At 35.5% G+C, this 21,326-nt stretch overlaps 3 protein-coding genes across 3 annotated transcripts in view; 2 read left to right on the plus strand and 1 right to left on the minus strand.

Moving 5' to 3' along the window:
- The first annotated feature begins 232 nt into the window (after positions 1 to 232).
- Positions 233 to 703, plus strand: LOC119838122 (U6 snRNA-associated Sm-like protein LSm2). The gene has a single exon (XM_038363947.1). It carries the CDS (start codon positions 332 to 334, stop codon positions 617 to 619), a length of 288 nt encoding a protein of 95 aa, XP_038219875.1. The 5' UTR covers positions 233 to 331; the 3' UTR covers positions 620 to 703.
- Positions 704 to 1,254: 551 nt separating this feature from the next.
- LOC119838198 (kanadaptin) lies at positions 1,255 to 8,596 on the minus strand. Its single transcript, XM_038364044.1, has 10 exons — positions 8,326 to 8,596; positions 7,642 to 7,774; positions 6,875 to 7,067; positions 6,246 to 6,423; positions 5,415 to 5,586; positions 4,856 to 5,004; positions 4,454 to 4,623; positions 3,516 to 3,695; positions 2,319 to 2,458; positions 1,255 to 1,652 (listed from the first exon to the last, which is right to left on the minus strand). Exons 1-10 carry the CDS (start codon positions 8,594 to 8,596, stop codon positions 1,274 to 1,276), a joined length of 1,965 nt encoding a protein of 654 aa, XP_038219972.1. The 3' UTR covers positions 1,255 to 1,273.
- A 637-nt stretch (positions 8,597 to 9,233) lies between these two features.
- LOC119838095 overlaps positions 9,234 to 21,326 on the plus strand; it is a 98,020-nt gene continuing 85,927 nt past the window's right edge. Inside the window, exon 1 of the mRNA XM_038363906.1 lies at positions 9,234 to 9,576. The gene's annotated coding sequence lies outside the window, so the exon portion shown is untranslated. The remainder of the gene's footprint in view (positions 9,577 to 21,326) is intronic.

The raw sequence follows: 21,326 nt of genomic DNA on the forward strand, positions 1-21,326 counted from the left end.
GATTTGAAATTAATTTTACGTTATGTGGCCGAAATGCGTGCAATGCTCGTGACGTGGGTTGAGCTGGGCAGATCAATAACCACGCGTTATTATATTATTTCGGTGTTGTTTCAACTACATATGAAATAAAAAAAATAATTGATAGCCTTGTTTGATTATGAAGCTCAAGCTGCTCAAATTTGATAGTCAAAAAGTGACCCACTTAGCTATAAAAAAAGAATAATTTGACATTTGACACTTGACAGCCATTTGTTTTTAGCTTTTGCAAATTGCATCTTCCAAATACGCGGTACATGTATAAATCGAATTTTGTATTAAATACTATTTCAAAATGCTCTTTTATTCTTTCTTTAAATCGTTAGTTGGCAAAGACGTGGTTGTGGAGCTGAAAAATAACCTAAGCATTTGCGGTACGCTTCATTCGGTGGATCAATACTTGAATATAAAACTGTCGGACATAAGCGTCATTGATCCGGATAAATATCCACACATGTTATCAGTGAAAAACTGTTTTATTCGCGGCTCAGTGGTACGCTACGTGCAGTTACCGGCGGATGAGGTCGACACGCAACTGCTGCAAGACGCCGCAAGGAAAGAAGCTACTGTTTCAACAAGATGAACACAACCTGTGAATTTGAATCAATACTGTGGAAGCTGTAAATATTTTGTAAGGATAAACGTAAAATAAATTTGTATTTAATAATAATTTGTTTTTGTTAACAACCTGTACAGTTGCATGCATTTAGATGAATATATTTGAGGTTACCTTAATTTCCAACGAGTCCTTAAAAAACTTGTTTTATCATAAAGTAATCATTGTTAGTTATCCTCAATCTACACTCACAATATAAAGCTGAAGAATGAGAAATTTTGAAAGAATAGAAAAAGTTTGATCATGAGGCAGGATTTTTTCTATGCTATAAAACTAAAAATTAAATAAAGCTGAAGAATGTATGTTTGTGCTAAGTTCAGCAGGTACTGAACCCATTTCAAAAATTCTTTCACCATTAGAGATGTAAATGATCACTCAAGTTCTATAGGATGTATTTGTACTACAGGCAAAGTCGCTAATATTGCAATTCAATCATAAAAAAACCCCACTTTTCTAATCCATATAATACATAAGAAAAAATTTTAAAAGTACATTCAGACATTCAAATATATACTCACCTAGACCTAGACTTATCTCAAAATATCTTACCACATTAACAAATATGCAAAAAATCATGATCTATACCAATAAAACATCAAATATTCCAAAGAACCATTTATTTCATTCTTTTTCTTCAATTTCCGGCAGATCTCTATCCGACTCTTGGTCAAAATAACTATCTGGTATAACATAGTTCTCTGGAGGTCGCATTGGTCCAAATATTCTTGCTTCTTTATTACTTTCTTTACTCTCTTCTTCTCTAGAATCTTCTTTATCTTCAAATTCAGAAGGTTCATTATTAGTTTTAGAATCTATACTTTCAGATAAGGAATTATCTTCTTTGATGTCACTGTCTGATATTCTTTCTGACAATTCTTTAGGTTTCTTTATGTTTTCACTGCCATCATCGGAATCCATTTCTTCCACAAATTCTGTATCTTCTTGTTTCTTTTCTTCTCTTACCTTGGTTTTCTTCTCGATATCTTCTTTAAGTTTTATTCTGGAAACAAATTTCACATTTAAATGGATACTTCAATTATCCTGAACTGCTTGTTTGCTTAATGTCCTTACTAGAAATTCCTGATTTTCAATCAATAGTGTTGCAATGATTTCAGTAGACCATGTATAAAAAAAAAATGGTAGATAACATCATATAACAAAATAGGCATTAGCAGAGAGTCTTAGGGGTTCATCTTCATAATCCAGTTTTTGACCTTGTAGTTTTGGCTTTTTTTATGCAGCGGCAACAATACTATGCCTCTGTATCATGACATTTGATCTGTCATAATATCACAGTTTATGAGATACTAGCTGCATCCTGTAGTTTCACCCGCGTATGTCTGTATACCGTAGGAATCGGGATAAAAAGTTACCTATGTGTTATTCCAGTTGTCCAGTATGTAGATATATTTAATTTCGTTGTAATTGGTTCAGTACTTTTTGTGTGTAGGAGTAACAAACATACACATACATCCATCCTCACAAACTTTCGCATTTATAATATTATAGTAGGACAGCCTGGTGATTTACAAATGGACAGACAGATTCAGACAGCTTAAGTAATAGGGTTCTGTTTTACCATTATAGATACATAAGAATAGTTATTTTTCAATAATTGTTATGAAGTAATCAGTTATCCATAAATAAAACATTGTTAAAATCTCACCTCTTGCCATAAACAACAGAGTTATTCTGTTTAACAACTTTCGTGTCTTTCTTGATCAAGGGCGGCGCGTGCGCAGGCCGCGCGAGGTCGGCCAGCCTGTGCGTCTTGTTCAACTGCGCCTTAAGCTTTTGGATACTCATCTATGGGTAGGACATGTTTAATGGTTTTTTGTGGTAGACATAGACAAAGACATACATTTATTCACACACAAGAACACACATAACAACAAACAAAAAAGGCAAAACACTGAACATTGTACAGAAGGAAATAAGAAAGAACATAAACATAGACACCACTAGGGAGAAAAGAAATAAAGTTATTTTTTTTTTTTTACTAACTTCCAAAACGAAAGAGGTTCTATGTTCGTCTTTATCGTTTTTTTATGTGTGTTTTTAACCATATTCTCGGCAATTGTGAATCGATCCGAGTTTATTTTTCATTTGTGTATGTATCACGTGTGTGTTAAAAAAAAGGGAATTTAATTGTATATTGAACTGTTTTAAAAATTGGTTGCGTTAATATATTTGTAGATGCTAAAACCTACGTATTATAAGATTAATTTTAAACAATAACATACTTTTAATGCAATAAGAAACAACAGGTTTTAGTGGAATATGTGTTGATACAAACAATAAGATAATTGTCCCTAAAATTCTTATAGGAATATTGGAGTTAAAAGTAGCTCAAGTTATTTCTTATTTGTGAGAGTTAGATCATTTATCTGTAAATACAAGTCTCGTGAAAATCGATCCAGCCGTTCCAAAGATAAGCCGGACTAAACCGACAGACAAAAAAAGGTGTGTGTGCGATTCACACACGATAGAAGTGAAACTTCAGTGAATGAAAGAATTAATAAAATAGTATGTATATTTCTGTCTCATTCTTTGCCGGCTTCATTCTACACATTTGTATTTGTGTCTCTTACCTGTCGTTTTTCCGTTGCATCAGATTTTAAATCACAACGATTCTCAAGAATTTTCACTTCAAAAATTTTTTTGATATGCATTAAGTAGAAAGCGGTTTTTTATAATATGACAAACAGACATTCCAATTTGATTGATATAGATACCTATCTTGATATAGATATATATCTTTACAGATATCCAGCAAACAATGTCAATTAAAATTTTTAAATTGACTATAATACTTGAACTTTTTACCTTAATTAAAATAAATTTAAATTATTATCTGAATTACCTTAGTCTTAGATATCTCAGCTTTCTGCGCCATGCTCTGCTTGCCGAGGCTATCCATAAACGCGTCTAGAGCGTCCACCTCGCCGCCCCCGCTGTCTGTCTGTTTGTTTGTCGAGCGGAGACGGTCAAGCAGTTCTTCCTCGGTTTGTATCTTCGCTTCTATGTCTGTTATTTGTTTCAGCTGCAAAAAAAAAGGAAATCTCGTTAAGTTATATCATGCTAGCTGCGCCCCGCGGTTACACCCGCGTAAGTCCGTATCGCGTAGGAATATCGGGATAAAAAGTTGCCTATATGTTATTACAGTTTTCCAGCTGTCTACGATCCGATTACAATGAAAGATGGTGATCTTTCATTGTAATCGGTTCAGTAGTTTCTGCGTGAAAGAGTAACAAACACACAACGTCTTTACAAACTTTCGTATTTATAATATTAGTAGGATTCCAAGTTAGGGGCCATCCATGAAATACGTCAAACGAATTCTAACTCCTACCACCCTCCCTCCCTTCTAGTCAACATTTAAGGCACCCCTTCCCCTTGATGTCATTCGCAACATCTCATATTTTGAAATTCAATTATAAGAAATAAAAAAAAAAAATGTCCAAAAGACATGAGTTCAAAAAATGTAAATAAAAATCGCATCATAGTAGCTGCAGCTTTAAATCTTACACAAATGGTTTTGATCTGACACCGTCGAATTATGAAATGAACATTTGTGATTCAACACAATGGGTTAGGTCCGGTTGATTAAAAAACTACACATAAATAGGAGGCCAGCTCACATTTCAATTAAGCTAAATTCTGTAAATTTCCTAATGGTCATGTTTTTTGTTCAAAATACATAATATAACAACCGGTCAATCAAGAAATAAAATGCAATTGTACATTCTAGAACAACAACAAGAAGCCCCCCCCCCCCCCCCCCCCCCCCCCACCACTCACCAGCTCCTCATACGTGAGCGGCCTCTCGCCGCTCCCCTCCGCCGCGCCGTGCCTCTCCATCCTCAGTCTCCTCTTCCTCTCCACGCTGCCGGTCCGGTCGAGGAAGGTGTCCTCGTCCGAGTCGTAGTAGTCGTCCGCGCTCCAGTCGCGCTGCTTCCTTCTACGCGATTCTAGAATATATATATAGCACATATATTACACGCTCGTCCCGGCTCCGCCCGGATATCAAGGTTCCTTTTTTATCCCAAGGGAGCATTTAATCAGGATAAGAAGTATCCTATCACTCAAGTCGGCTCATACCACTTTGGCCAAATTTAATCAAAATCCGTTCAGTACTTTCACCGTGTACACACAAACAAACAAACTTTCAAACATATAATATTAGTGTGATTCCCCGCTCACCATGCTTAGCTTGCCTCAGCACCCCGGCTCTGTCCAGGATCCTGCAGGCCTCCAGCGCACACGCAACCACCGCTTCCTTTTTCTTCCCCTTGTGTATCACTTCAGCTATAACCGGTCTACCGTGTGGATCGTCTATTGGTAGCTCGACTCTGAAAATATTGGTTTATTTATTTTATTTTTTTTTGTTACACTCAGAATTGAATAGATACAAACCACATGTAATCAATTCCTTCAAACTCAATTGTGACCCACTTCAAACGGGCTGATTTCATTCAAACTTTGTACACTTATCAAGGATCGATGACAACATGAGTACATAAGTGAAGTGTGTTTTTTAGTATTTAAAACAAAGTCTATATATATTGTCTTGTCCAACTCTGTCTGGGTCTACAGAATAAAGGCTCAAAATACTTAAAAACCTTAAAAAAAATATATATATTCTAACCATCACTAAGAATTTTTTTTTAATTATTTGCATTAAAGGATCCAAATAAACAAACAAACAAACAAAAAAATTGAAATTTAGCATTTTTTAATCAAGATTTAACGATCAACCCACCTACAAATGAACTGTCCAATGCCCCTCTCGTCGCAATCATAGTTCAACTCGTGGCCCTCCCTCTCAAAGTACCCTCGCAAGGTCTTCTTTGGGTCATCCAGGTACAGATCCTCGTTGGTGGTCACCGCGTACGGATTGTCAGCTAGATCCGTTTCCTCGTCGGCATCTTCGCCTGGGTACAAAAGAAGTTAGAAATTAAAGCCTTCTTCTAGGATAGTAGCGGAAAGCCCCGACTTCGCCCGTGGTACATATATAGCTTATAGCCTTTCTCAATAAATAAGCACTAACACAGAGAATTTTTGATATCAGACAAATAGTTTTTGAGATTAGCACGATTAACCAAATGGAGCTGGAGGGTCTCCTGGAGACAAATGCGAGCTTTAAATTGGGAAGACATTAAGGAAGAATGAACGACAGGAATATAAGAAAGGACTGGGAAGGGTAAAGTAAAGGTTATGCGCCTCCAGCTCCCCCATTCACGGAACGAAACTCAGTAGTATGCTCTTCACGCTTGTCTCCTGTGGGGGTGTGGTACTTCCCCGGTGCGACCTGACCCACTTCTGGGCGAAGCATGCTCGACTCCCACACACAAAATTTACAATGAAAAAAAGTTGAATATGTTGAATATGTTTCCATGCCCTACTTTAAACCCACCAAAAGATGTTACAAGTTTATAACTCCAATATGTAATTTTAATGTATTGAATAACAATGTTTTAAACCAGGAGAGACAGAATTTTGCTTAACATTGAAACTTATTGCTTATAATATATAACAGATCCCTGATAAGCGATAAGGTCTACTTATCACTATATCAAAGTATGAAACATACCCATTCCCCAATCGATCCCCTGCTCATCCCGTCTCTTTTCCTCCTCCAACCGCTCCCTCTCCCTCTGCTCCTTAGCTTCTTGTATCATTCTGTCTCGTTCTTCTTTCATCTGCTGCGCTCTTCGCTTTATCTCCGTTACCGTTAGTTCCGATTCGCCCTCGCAGTCGTAGTCTGGACCCTGCGAATGGAATAATTCGTTAGAAAATCTATTTCACTACATAGAATAAAAGAAAGTCACTTTCTCTGTCCATCTCTATGTCGATATGTATGCTTAAATGAACATTTGGAGAGGCATAAGGTCCATTGCAGACCTTAAGCCTCTACAAATGGATTGCCGACATTTAATTGGGAAGGGATTAAGAAATGATTGTCGAGAGGAAAATAGGAAAGTCTGGGAAGGGTAAGGAAAAGGATATGGGCCTCCGGCTCCCCCACTCACCGAACGAAACACACCAGAATGCTATTTCACGCCAGTCTTCTGTGGGGGTGTGGTACTAGCTGCTTCTGCTGTTCTATTGGTGTATGTGCCGTATGTACATGTAGTTAAAAACGGTTATTCCAATATTACAAACAGACACTTTTATAATATTTATATGTATGTATATAAATAGAATACTGCTAATACTAACCAGCATAATATACGTCCGTGTGCTTGTTCCGAACTTAATCTGATGTCCGACTCTAACTCGTACGAAAGTTTGAGGTTTCAACTTGTCCCTGTTTAGAAAAGTGCCGTGCGTGCTTCCGAGATCGTGGAGATACCAGCCGGAGGCCGGTTCGTTTTCCTCTGCAAACGCTTTGTATTGCAGGACTGCGTGATGCCTGAAAAGGTAGTGATATGTTTTTTTATGTCATAACGGGCAGCTGAGCTGGTGGTTCGCCTGATGGTAAGCGATCACCACTGCCCGTGAAGATTCGCAGAAGTAGTGAATATTCTTAGTTTAACAAATAGGAAGAAGGAATGTAACCTTCCTCTAATCATACTGTAAATGTAAGATAGTTGATTATTTCCAACAGCATTTGTTTTTTTTTTTTTTTTTTTTATGTCGCTGTTGACAATGGAGCTGGTGGGTCGCCTGATGGTAAACGCTACCACCGCCCATGAACATTTGAAGAGGCGTAAGGTTCAATTGCAGACCTTTCGCCTCTACAAATGGATTGGCGACTTTAGTTGGGAAGGGATTAGAAAAGGATTGATGAGAGGAATAAAGGAAAGGACTAGGAAGGGTAAGGAAAAGGATATGGGCCTCCAGCTTCCCCACTCACCGTACGAAACACAATAGCAAGCTATTATTTCACGCCGGTTTTCTGTGGGGGTGTAGTACTTCCCCGGTGCGAGTTGGCCCAATTCGTGCCAAAGCATGCACAAATCCCACAATAAAAGTCGTCATCATACCTTGATATTGTAGGATGAGCCATTATCACATCACAGTTGGCCAGTCTACCGAAGACAAAATATGGTTTTTGTGTCAAATCAACTTTTTCCACTATCATTCCTGATTTCAATACTTCCAAGCCATATTCCGTACCTGTAATGCAGGACTTGAATTATTGAATTATACTATTCAGATGATGGGATGGAGCAATGGTTATAATAAAGCTATACAACACACATTAAATCCTACTAATATTATCAATGCGAAAGTTTGTAAGGATGTGTGTGTGTATGTTGCTCTTTCACGCAAAACCAACTCGACCGATTGCAATGAAATTTGGTACTTATATAGCTGGACAACTGGAATAACATATAGGCAACTTTTTATCCCAATATTCCTACGGGATACTGACTTATGCGGGTGAAACCGCGGGGCGTAGCTAATTTGGCATAATTCTAAATTATCTACATATATACACTATACTTTATGCAGCAGCTCCAATTTTTATAGAGTAGCCACTGAAAAGCAATGTTGCAACTGTATTACAGTATTGAGGCTACATACATTTTCTCGACTTTCATTCTCTTACTTTAATTTGATTGTATTGTTTACTTTCAATAATGTTGTGATTCAATTCAATTCATCACTTTAATTTTATTTTATTTTAGTGTTGGTTAAAAAGTAAGTTACTAGATATTTCTCACCATCTGGAGGAAGTCCTGACCACTTCGGTTCTTTATAAGGAATGGGAGTAGATAGTTCTTTCAAAAGAACAGCGGGTGGCAACGCGCTCTTAGGCTTATCGGGTTCGGGTTCACTTTTGTTTCGTTCATTTTCTTCATTATTAACCTGAGACACATTCTCAATTTCAGACTTAGCCTTCTTCGGCAGTTTTCCTACCCGTCCGAACAACACAGGCTTCTTAAATTCAATTTTATCACTATGTTTAGAATCTTCATTTGTACTATTTTCCATATCGCGGTATTTAAATCAATGTAGGGTTATTCTTAAGAGAAGGTTACTTTTGATTATTTCACTTAAGCGTTGAAAGGTTATTTAATATAAAATACAATCGATATGTAGGAATAAAAACATAAATAATTAAAAAATTTAAAGTCAAAATAGGCATCCGCAAGTACAAAATATGTCAAGACTCAAGTGTCAGTGATTGTCATTTTGATGAAATCACTAATCAGAAATTCAGAAATGCCTAATTGGGCAAATAATAATTAAACGTATCAAATTGTTTATAAAGTCATAAATTAAAATACGGAGAAATGACCGCTGTCGACATTATATACTTAATCGCGTTCTACCTCCATATTTAAAAAAATAAAAAATATTTCAATCCGAGAACAAAAATTGAATTTATTCGTAGCTTTTCTTTTATTGAGTAGTAGAAGAAAGGGTAGATTTAAATGGATTTGTGAGAAACAAACATGTTTGTTTAAAAAAATAAAAAATAATTAAATTAATAATATAAAGATGTAAGTTAACATTATTGTACAAGTATCCAAGCTTAAAATCGGAAACTCGTACATGAGAGTAGGTACATATTTAAAAATGAAAGATATATTATTTTATTTTTTACCTGTTTTGCTGTGCTAGGTATGTGATGTGGAATTTGAATGGTATGGCAGCACACTGTGTAATCAATCACGGATTCAAAAGAATTTGTGCCGTCGGCTTAGCGGTGTTATGTGTGCTGTGATTTTTAAGTTATGAATACAATTCGATGGGTAATTGAAAATGTAACGTGAGAATTAGGTTGTTTTTGTTTCTATCAATTCGAAATTTGAATTCTGTGCACAGTGATTAACCGATTACCTAAACATATTGTGGACTGTGGTATTGAAGTGTTTTGAACAAAGATTTTCGCGTTTCTAATAAGGTTTTTATGACAATTAGTTAACATTATTTGTGGTTCTGGTGCAAAACAAGCGTGATTAGTTCAGGTGAGTTGTTTTCACAGTGGTTTTATGTCAACACAAAGCTTTGCAATCAGCAATCAATCGTGTAAGTCTATTTTGCATTTCCCGTTGTCTAGTTTAAAATTATAGTGAAAGTGTTAAGAAAAGGTCATATAGGCATGCAAATTAACACGTACGTGTATTGATCTTGGGTGTACAGTTTAAAAGTTATGAGTACTTGCGAAACATTGTATGCACATAAACAATTTTAGAGATAATCGTGTCTTATTTAGCAGTACTTCGCATTGTAGTGCGAAATTAGAAATGTCCCGGTTTCACTGTTAAACTTGAAATTGTGTATTTATTCAAGGTTAATAAATTTTTCTTGCCATTTTCAGACTTTTGCGTATTTAAGGATTCAAATCTATGCAGACAAATAAATTAATAAAATAAATAAAAGATTTATTGATAACAAAGCCACACAAATGTAATCTTTTTCGTAAGTGTAACAAGTGGGTAATAGATATTACTATGGAGAATAGGTATTGTTGATAAGAATAAAGTATATACCAAAATTGAGTGAAAACTTGATGCCTATAAATAATCAGATACTTGTATGTATATACAAATTAAATGCCGTTTGTTACCCTCTCTCAAAGATGGGAATGGCTAAGCTCATTTTGATGCATTCACAATAGTCCAGGAACAGTAGTCAAAAAATATAAGAAGTATGATAATAAAATATGAGAAATGTGTCAAAAAATATTCTATTGTGATGCAAGGTTCGCTGGGTCAGCTAGTCCTTAATAAATTACAAGTAGTGTGTCTGATATAAAAAAATGAACCAACATAATATTACATGAATATGTTGGAATGTCAAAATTTATTGCTCAGTATTTATCTATAATATATTATATCTAAATAATATACAATGTTATATATTTCTTAATATTATACTTTATAATGTATACTTTGCATTGTTATATCTTAATGGTACAGTAAATTAAAGTTTTAGATTTAAATAAAAATCACTTATTCCACTAGATCCACTGTTATTAGCATTTAAATTTTATTTATTTATAAACAGCTACTTCGCTCTGAAGATCATTGTCAGGTTTTTCCATAACCGGTTGTAGTTTTTTGTAATTAAATAAAATTAAATGGAATAACAGTGAATATAGTGAATTAAAATGCTTGTTATATTAAAATTCCAAAATAATTTTATAGCAGTCCAAATTAAATAATTTATGAGAAAAGAGCATTCCTGTAGTGGGGATTAAGATGATAATACAACTGTTTCACTGATCGATTTTCTTTATGGACAAGTAGTTCTTCTGTGTCCTGCCAGACTGAGGCTTTTATTAGTCCCAACCAGTAATCAAACCCCTCAGTTCTATGGTCAAGCAATTCACCTCTGTACCAAGGAGGCAGTCAAATTCATGTGCACAGTTTTTGATATGGTAATATGTTAGTATTATCAGAATGAGGTTCTAGATTCATATACTCTCAATTATATCAAATCCATTAACTTCTCCATAGTGCAATATGCAAGATATGCTTTTTTTTATGTCATAGCTGGCAACTGAGCTGTTGGTTCGCCTGATGGTAAGCGAACACCACCGCCCATGAACATTCGCAAAGGCCTCTGCGAATGCGCTGCCCGCTTTTTTGGGGTAAGGGAAAAATAATGGATTAACGACTGGAAAGAAGGAATGGACTGGGACGGGTGAGGAAAAGGAAACGGGCCTCCGGCTCCCCCACTCACTGTACGAAACACAGTGGCATGCCACTATTTCACGCCGGTTTTCTGTGGGGGTGTGGTACTTCCCCGGTGCGAGCTGGCCCAATTCGTGCCGAAGCGTGCTCGACTCCCACAATAAAAACTTGTACATAACAATAAAAATACATACACACTAATATAGAACCTCCTCCTTTTTGTTTTTGTTGGTTAAAAATAGGCATGACATAAGCTATAATATTACTCCAATTTGGTGCAATGTCAATAAAGCATGCAATATCAAGGTGATTATCAAATAATTGTTGATAAAATTTCAATGTTATTGGTACTTAGGTAGATAATTATTTTATCAATTCTCTGAAATGCGCTAAGACATTGGGAAATTATGGGGTAAAATCATAATGTAAATTATAGTTAGAGAATGATTTTGCTTTTAAGAAGAACTATCTAGAGTAAGCTATATTTAATATTAAATTTTTGTTTGATAATGCCAACATATTTTTGTGTTTGTGTAATATTTACTTTATCTGTGACCTACCTTTCCCTTACAATTTATCAACTATTTATTATCTATGGTTGTCATAGATGTTATCCTTTAAATTACTTTTTTATCTGTCAAAGCCACAATTTGATATGCAATCTATATATACGATGTGGCTTGGTTTTTTATCTACGCATGGTAGTATCTTGCTATTAACTATTTTAGTGTTACATTCACAGCTATCTGATATGTTAGCTTATCTGCCGGTTAAAATGTCGATAATGGATAATGTACATAAATTAATTTCTCTTATATATGTAATACTAGCTGCGCCCCGCGGTAGGAATATTGTGATAAAAAGTTGACTATATGTTATTCCAGTTGTCCAGCTGTCTACGTACCAAATTTCATTGCAATCGGTTGGGTAGTTTCTGCGTGAAAGAGCAACAAACACACACACGTCCTTACAAACTTTCGCATTTATAATATTAGTTGGAAGTAGGATCATAAATAAATGTTAAAATGTGTGTTATGTTAGGTTGTCCTTATTTATTTCATTAATGTTGTAAATGTGACAGTGTTTGGCTTTCTTTCGCATTGCATCGGAGTTTTATGATATTATTATTGTGTCTATATATTTATTAGGATAGAGAGTGAAATAGGCTACTTTTTACCGCAATGAAAAATATTATCTCATAGGAATTTCTTTTGACGACGCGGGCAGTCGCGGGTGGGAAAGATAGTAGATGAATCCATCAATTTAAGTTTTATTTTTATTCTTTAGCTACAATGTGTTTGCCAGTTTTCGTCCTTTTTTGGCGCAATCTTAATCTATACTAATATTTTATAGCTGAGGAGTTTGTTTCTTTGAATACACTAATCTCAGGAAATACTGGTCCGATTTGAAAAATTCTTTCAGTGTTAAATAGCTCATTTATTGAGGAAGGCTAAATATGTACCACGGGCGAAGCCGGGGCGGACCGCTAGTATAATTTAAAATGCAAATTTGTCTGACTGACTGATCTATCAGCGTAAAGCTCAAACTACTGGATCTATTGGGGTGAAATTTGGCATGCAGATAGCAGCTATGATGTTGGCATACATTAATGATTTGATACTAGCTGCGCCCTGCGGTTTTACCCGTGCAAGTCTGTTTCCCGTAGGAATATCGGTATAAAAAGCCTATATGTTATTCCAGTTGTCCAGCTATCTACGTACGAAATTTCATTGCAATCGGTTCAGTAGTTTTTGCGTAAGAGTAACAAACATACACACATCCTCACCGTATTTATATTAGTAGGATATTCTAACTCTACAGGGATAAGTAGCGCATGAAGTTTGTACCATGAATTTAGAGCCAACAGTATCATAAATCAATTCGAGTAGAATCTAGAATCATAAGTTTGTACTAAAACTGTAATAGAGCTAATCTTATTTGAAACGCACTGTAACTTGATGAAATTAGGCGCAATTCAGTTTATCAAATTTCACGGCCTTCGTACATTATTTGGGCTTCCTTGAAAATTTTCGGCTAATCGCATTATCGATTATATAAGGTTTTATCGATTGGCCTATTAGTTATTGTTTAATTAAACAAATATTGTAACCGAACGCCGAAATAATCGTATGTTTTATTGTTTTTTTTGCTTTGTTTTGTGGTGGTTCTCGATGTTAGCCAAAAGGGCACCTACATCTTAGCACGGACGCGATCGCGATATTTATTGTTAAACAAATATTCGGTCAAGTGCGAGTCGGACTCGCGATAGTAACGGTTAATGAGCGACTGAAAAAAATGAATCACCCATCCAGTTTATGTCGGTGCAAACCGTTGCTTAATCTTGATTGTTAACTTCTATTTGTTCGAGACAAATCGACACAGCAGCTATAGAGTGCTATAATATAATCTACTGGCTGCGCCCCGCGATTTTACCAGCGTAGGTCCGTTTCCCGTAGGAATAATGGGATAAAAAGTTGCCTATATCTTATTCCAGTTGTTCAGCTATCTACGTACAAAATTTCAGGCAATCAGTTTAGTAGTTTTTGCGTGAAAGAGTAACACATACATCCTTACAAACTTTCACATTTATAATATTAGTAGGAAGTAGGATAGTAGGATAGGATGAGCTAAATCTCATTTTGATGAAGAAACGCACCGTACAAAAAGCCTTTTATTATTATTTACTTTTAAACAACTCGGGTTTTAATCGTTTAATCATTTATTATGCTCCTCAAGCATGGGAGTAGATGCAGTGGCTTTTAAAATATTGTACAACTAGCTTTTACCCGCGGCTTCGCGTTATATTCGGATTAAAACCCCTTTCCCTATACCGTTTAGATTTCCTGCTATCTTTGAAATTTCTAAATTCAGTAACTGCATTTCTCCACTATTTTGTGGTTGTTATTATGCATACCTACCTCTTGAATCTATAAAAAAACATCGATATATGTTGCGTAATTTTTAAGATTTAAGCATTCAGACACAGACGGCGGAAAGCATCTTTGTTTTTCACCATGTAGTGATAAAGCTCAGAATCCATGCAATCAGAATCATTCCTTCGGTTATTGAAATTACTATTAGAACTACATTTTGAATCTGCCACACGCGTTAATACGCGTGTAGTATTTAACTAGATATTTAATTATTTTCATCGCAAAACTACGCATATTATTATGTTATTAATTATATATATGTTCTACGACACAGCGGATTCGTGACCTAGTTAGACCTAGCATAGAATTGTAACAATCAGCTTAGTTTGTAAAATAGATAGCTCATTACAATAATTATATCTTCTTACTATCCTACTTCCTACTCCTACAATCCTACTATACTACTAATATTATAAATGCGAAAGTTTGTAAGGATGTGTGTGCGTTTGTTGCTCTTTCACGCAAAAACTACTGTACCGATTGCAATGAAATTTGCTACTTGATAGCAGGACAACTCGAATAACGTATAGGTAACTTTTTTCCCGATATTCCTACGGGATACGGACTTACGCGGTTGAAACCGCGGAGCGCAGCTAGTAATCTATAATACAACCGACGCCCCAAAACGAAGTTCTTAATTAGAATATTATATTTTTTGATTTTATCACTCGACTTCATGAATTATTATATAGTGGGTTTTCATTTTTATGTACACGTTACATATTATGTAGAATTCAATTGTAAAATTTACATTATTTTAAAAGAGCAACTACAGAGTTTCTTGCCGGCTCTTCTCTGTAACTGATTTCCGAACCGGTGGTAAATGTTATAACTGTGTAATATGACGATTCAAAAGTGCTTCTATAAGAAGTCTAGTTTAATGAAGTAATGTTTGAGTTTAAACCGATATTGATTATAAAGGATCGGTGATACAATAATGTCATGTGTTTATCCTTATTAAGATCGCCAGGATTAAATATATTCCTTACGTATATTCAGCAAAATATCAAACGAGCAATTTAGTCGATTGACGCTATTGTTTAAGCGTACTTTTTAGTTTTTTGAAACTAGATATATTATTTCAAATCTACCCTCTTTACAATATCAGTTTAGATTTAAATATCTCTATATATAAATTACATGTCACATTGTTTGTCCGCGATGGACCCCTAAACTACCCAACCGATTTCAATAAAATCTGCACATCATGTGCAGTTTGATCCGACTTAAAAGACAGGATAGTTTATTTCAATTACGATAAATGACTACCCGGGTGGGGCCGGGTCGTGCAGCTAGTAAACATGTCATGTTTTTTAACATCGATGTTGAGTTCTCTTCACGGGTTGATACGTTTTCCATCATCACATGGCATAACGGCGTGGTCCATCATTGTTTTTTCGCCTCCCACAGTGCGACAGTTACGCTAACTGGTTCGACGCCCGCTGACTCATGGAGGTCGTCTTTGTTACTGTATATTATAAAATAATTTAAATTTCTATAATCTACTGCACTGCACGCCCCGGCTCCGCCCGGGTTGTCATTTATCGTAATTAAAATTATTTAAACTATCCTATCTCTCAAGTTGGATCGAACTGCACATGGTGTGCGAATTTTATTATAATCGGTTAAGTGGTTTAGGAGTCCATTGAGGACAAACATTGTGTCACGAGATTTATATTTATTAAGAAGTTGATGAAAAAATGTATCGCCAAATAAATTTGTAACAACTATTTTATTTTAAGTTGTGTAAGACACTAGGATGGTTTATGTGGCGAGAAAAAACGTACGACGGGTGTAATAAAATTGCTAGTATGAAACAAAATTGCTCAGAGTACAAGCTAATAGATTTTATATAAGGTAGGTGTATTCTTATAAAATTTCATCTAAATTTTGAATCTTCCCATTCGTTTTGTGACTAAAACTACTGCTTTAATGATGTTATATCTATGTGTATGAAGCTATTGAACTATGTCTTCAATTCTCTAAGTTCTAACTTCGAGTTTCTTCACCTGTCCTCTTCACCAATGTCATTGATGATCAGATATCATCAAAGCTGGCAAGCCTTTCATTCAATCACGAATTACAAATTCGATAGACGAGTTCGCGTGCACGAAGTTTCGCTGCTCCATCGGAAAGTAATTTGTTCTTAGAAAGGCATTAAATATTCATTCTGACGCTGAGGAAATCGCTTGTGTGCATCGGAACCTCGCTGGCCAGCACCAGCTAGGATATTGTTCCAGGATGTTCTAGAAAGCTCTAGACGATTTCTATCGTTCGTTATCGTATCGTTATTATTATAAATGTAAAAGTTTGTAAGGATGTGTGTGTGTTTGTTGCTGTTTCACGCAAAAACTACTGAACCGATTGCAATGAAATTTGGTGCGTAGACAGCTGGACAACTGGAATAACATATAGGCAACTTTTTATCCCGATATTCCTACGGGATACTGACTAGTAGTTCGTAAAAAAACTAAAAAACACGCTTCACTATATTTGTTCAGAACTACACAACGGCTTGATGGGGTTTTTCTTTAATAAATAATATTAATCAATCAAGAGGAAGGTTTATATGTATTATAACATCTATTAAACTACTCAGAATATAACGCGCGCGAAGCCGCGGAGTATATAAGCTTAATGATAACATCTACAAACAAGATATCTGGTTCTGGGGAGACAGGTACCGCTCCAGATTCTGAAATTAACTCAACGACAATTTCAGGCAACAAATATTAGTAAAAAACACAATGTAATGATAGATATATTGATAGATATACAGAGTATTCGTGAGGAAATTATTAAATCCTGGAATCGTAAGGAGGTTAATAAGATATCATGAGAATATTAATTAAAAATATTGTAAAGGTTGTGAAAAATATTCCTCAATAAATCGCACGAAGTTATGTCGGTCAGCTAGTATATTTATATAGCTTCGCTTCATTATAGCACAGGCCTAAGCAATCTTGTTTTAAAAATTCATGACTCCTACCATATCCTGTCTTTGTCTTAGCAGCACCATTGTTACGGCAGTCTATAAAATTTATTGTGGATCGAAATTAGATTGTGCATTGTATCTTCACGTATAAGTAACTAGATGCTCGTCCCGGCTCCGCTCGGATATCAATATTCCTGGTTTCCAAGGAAGCATTTAATCGGTATAAAAAGTAACCCATCACCCAAGTCAGCTCATACCCTCTCTGTATACTAATTTTCATCTAGCTCCGTTGAGTAGTTTCAGTATGATTATTTATATTTTTTTTTTTCTGTCATAGCGGGCAACTGAGCAGGTGGTTCGCCTGATGGTAAACGATCACCAGCGCCCATGAACATTCACAGAGGCTCAGACCTCTGAAAATGCGCTCCCCGCTTTTATGGAATAAGAGATAAGGAGAGGATTGATTGACTGGACTGGAAAGAAGGAATGGATTGGTAGGGGCGAGGAGAAGGAAATAGGGCTCCGTCCTCCTATGGTTAACGGACAAACATCCAAACAAACAAATTTACACATTTATAATATAAGTGTTATTATTGTGACAGGGATCGGGGATTCTTTTGTGAATAAGATTTTAAACTGTCTCATACATCCCAAAGTGTACAGGCACTACTTCTTACAACCCTTTTGATGATCATGATGAAGGGATTTAGTCAGAAAACGAATGTTTTTGTAGGCACTTTGTATTACGTATATTGTGTACTTTAATTCTGATGCTTTTTGATAATGATGATGATGAAGGGATTTAGTCAGAAAACGAATGTTTTTTGTAGGCACTTTGTTTTACTTATATTATTTTGATGATGTCTTTGGTGATCAAAAAAAGCTGTGTTAATGGAATGAAATACTGAATGATTTTGAATAACTTAGTTTTCTAAAGCGCTTTCTCATGTACTGCTTCTTTTACTTTTTTTGCATTACCCATTTGCAGCGGCTAACCTCTGCAAATAGTCATGAGCGGTGGTGATCGTTTACCATCAGGCGAACCACCAGCTCAGTTGCCCGCTATAACATAAAATAATGATTCAAAATATAAACAAATTCCCCTCCCACAGCCAGTCTATTCTCGTCCTTGTACTAATTGTGTTCATATATTTATCCTTAACTTTATCGCTGCAATAAACGCATTTAAAGTTTGTTTATGTGTTCTGTATGATCCCAACGAATAGTGGGATAATTAAAATTCTCTCACACAGTGAAGAATGACCCTAAACCGGATGGAATCGTGACGTCATAACAAAATCTTGGTCAAATTTAATTTTTAGTTTTATAGCATTGAAATGCTTTTTAATTTAGAAATTAAAAAATTCTCAAAATCTTGGTCAGTTAGCCTGACTTATAACAAAACTGTATGGTGAAATGTTGTATATATGGTCTGTAGCGCGAACACTTCGCTTGCGCGATTCAGAAATCTGTCGCTTCAGTAAACATCATTATCTGTAGAAATAGATGAATTCCGATGTCTTATTGACGTGACGTCACTGTCGCTTCAATGTAACCTTTAGAACAATATATCGAGCATCACTTTTAGCTTTCGAAGTATTAACAACTAGCGGTCCGCCCCGGCTTCGCCCGTGGTACATATATAGGCTTCTTCAATAAATGGGCCATCTAACACTGAATGAATTTTTCAAATTGGACCAGCAGTTCCTGAGATTAGTGCTGTCAAACACACAAACTCTTCAGATTTTTAAAATTAGTATAGATTAAAATGTAGAAAGACAACAATAGAACACATTGAGGACTTGAAGTAGTCAGTACATTTAATTTTTAGTTTTTTTTTTATAGCATTAAAATGCTTTATAAATAAGAAATTTTGAAAGAATAGAAAAAATTTGATCACGAGGCAGGATTCGAACCTGCGTATCTTGCCTAACCGTAGCAACGCCTAGCCTCTCGGCCACCCGTGATCCTGCCACAGTAATCGAATTTCAGTAGTCAGTACATCTTTAGTTGTTACCATTTTTTGCCATTTCAAAGGTAAGATGGTGGCACTGTATGTATATACTACACTGTACACTATATACTATCTAAGTGTTTAATCCGCACCTGTAAAAGCTAAGTCATAGGTATAGAATATCCTACTTCCTACTATATAATATTATAAATGCGAAAGTTTGTAAGGATGCGTGTGTATTTGTTGCTCTTTCACGCAAAACTACTGAACCGATTGCAATGAAATTTGGTACGTAGACAGCTGGACAACTGGAATAATATATAGGTAACTTTTTATCCCGATATTCCTACGGGTACATATATATATATATGTACCCCGTATATATATATATACGGGTATATGTGTATGGTATATGCCTGGTAGAGAGTAGTAGGTAGCTAGAGATTGCTCGCAGCGATAAGTCGCACTCTGTTTACGATTGTATATTTATTTATGATTGATATTAATCTGCTGGGCATTTGATATTAATTTGTGTTCAAAAGAAGTATGTTCAAAAACGCTTCCGCTACCGCGCCGATTATCGCCAAGTTGCGACTTAAGTTAGGCCCTTTGGAGCAGTGCCAAGTAACTTAGTCACGATGTTAATACGGTTAGGAATTCTGTGATTAACGCTTCGATTGGTCGCACTTAAGATGTGCTAAGTTATTTTTATGTTTAGTGTTTTACAATGTTACCTTCGAATCTAGAATGTGTCAAATAGCTTTATTGTTATACTAGCTGCGTCCCGCGGTTTCACCCGCGTAAGTCCATATTCTGTAGGAATATTGGGATGAAAAGTTGCCTATGTGTTATTCCAGTTGTCCAACTATTTACATACCAAATATCATTGCAATCGGTTCAGTAGTTTTTGTATGAAAGAGCAACAAACTCACACACACTCTTACAAACTTTCACATCTATAATATTAGTAGGATAGTAGAAACAAATAAAATAAGCAGTAGTTTATTATACAATGATCGACTTACCACTATACGACCAATGTCTTAATTACAATCTCTAAATCCCCAACAAATTAAGTCTTAGGTTAATAGAACGACTCGATTGCGGAGCGAATGATCCGATAAATCGATTGTCCGATCGACATCGGTCCGATACAGTTTTAATTGCCAACACCGACATGTAGGTCAGATGCGACGATGGTAGACTTTAGCTCACGCTTTTCACATTTATGGGTTATATTTTTATTTAGTACCAAGTCTGCGAACTTTAAAATGCTGGAGGCCCGTGTAGCTTCCCCCACCTTTCCTTTATTCCACGCGTTAATCATTCCTTAATCCCTTTCCATTTCAAGTCGACAATCCATTTGAACAGGCGCAAGGTTTGCAAACGACCTTACGCTTATGGAAATGTTCATGGGTTGTGATAGCGCTTACCATCAGGCGACCAGCTCCTATGCCGACGATGACATATAAAAAACTTCTTCTTGTATGGTGGGACTGCGCCAATGTCCAGTGTAAAATGCTTCAGATGTATCTGAATCAATTAGTTCGTGTCAGAATGGTTTGACAGATTTGGTAATCTGCTGAATGTTTAAGATCAAAGGTCTGTCATTGACAGTCTAATCGCAACTTAATTGCCATGAGAAAGTTATGTTTTGGGATACTTTCGTTTGCAACTCCCTAACTAGGGATAAGCCGCAGACCAGTCAATGTGGAGATTCGTTTTTATATACACATTCGTTATTAAAACTGAGTAGAAAACAATAATGGAGTATAAGGAAATATCCTCCCCTGGTATGTAGAGCTATAATTATTTTTAACAAAATACTAAACAGCCTGATAATTGTCAGAACTAATCCAAATAAAAACAGAAGGAATCGAATCGCTTCTTATGAAAGAATCACCCAAAATTGATTGACCAGTCATAAGCTGAGGTAACAAACAATAAATGGTGCATGGTGTCAACGGTTATAGATATTTTATTGACAGATATGAGTTGAGTGATTATGATTTCGATAATATCTTAAGAAGCACCCCACGCTTTTTTTAAATAAAATAATTTTTTTTTTACTCACACTATTATTAATTTATATTCATTGAAATTTTTAACACTATTTTCTTAATTTAAATTCATTTACACTATTTTTTAGTTCGGTTTTCTATAAAAAGCGTGTTTTTTTAAAGTATTATTTATTTTTAATTTTTAGTTTTATAGCATTGAAAAATATTATTTATTTTCTACTTTTTAGTTTGGATTA

The sequence above is a fragment of the Zerene cesonia genome, unplaced genomic scaffold (genome assembly GCF_012273895.1).
Source record: "Zerene cesonia ecotype Mississippi unplaced genomic scaffold, Zerene_cesonia_1.1 Zces_u001, whole genome shotgun sequence".
NCBI classification, from domain to species: Eukaryota; Metazoa; Arthropoda; class Insecta; order Lepidoptera; family Pieridae; genus Zerene; species Zerene cesonia.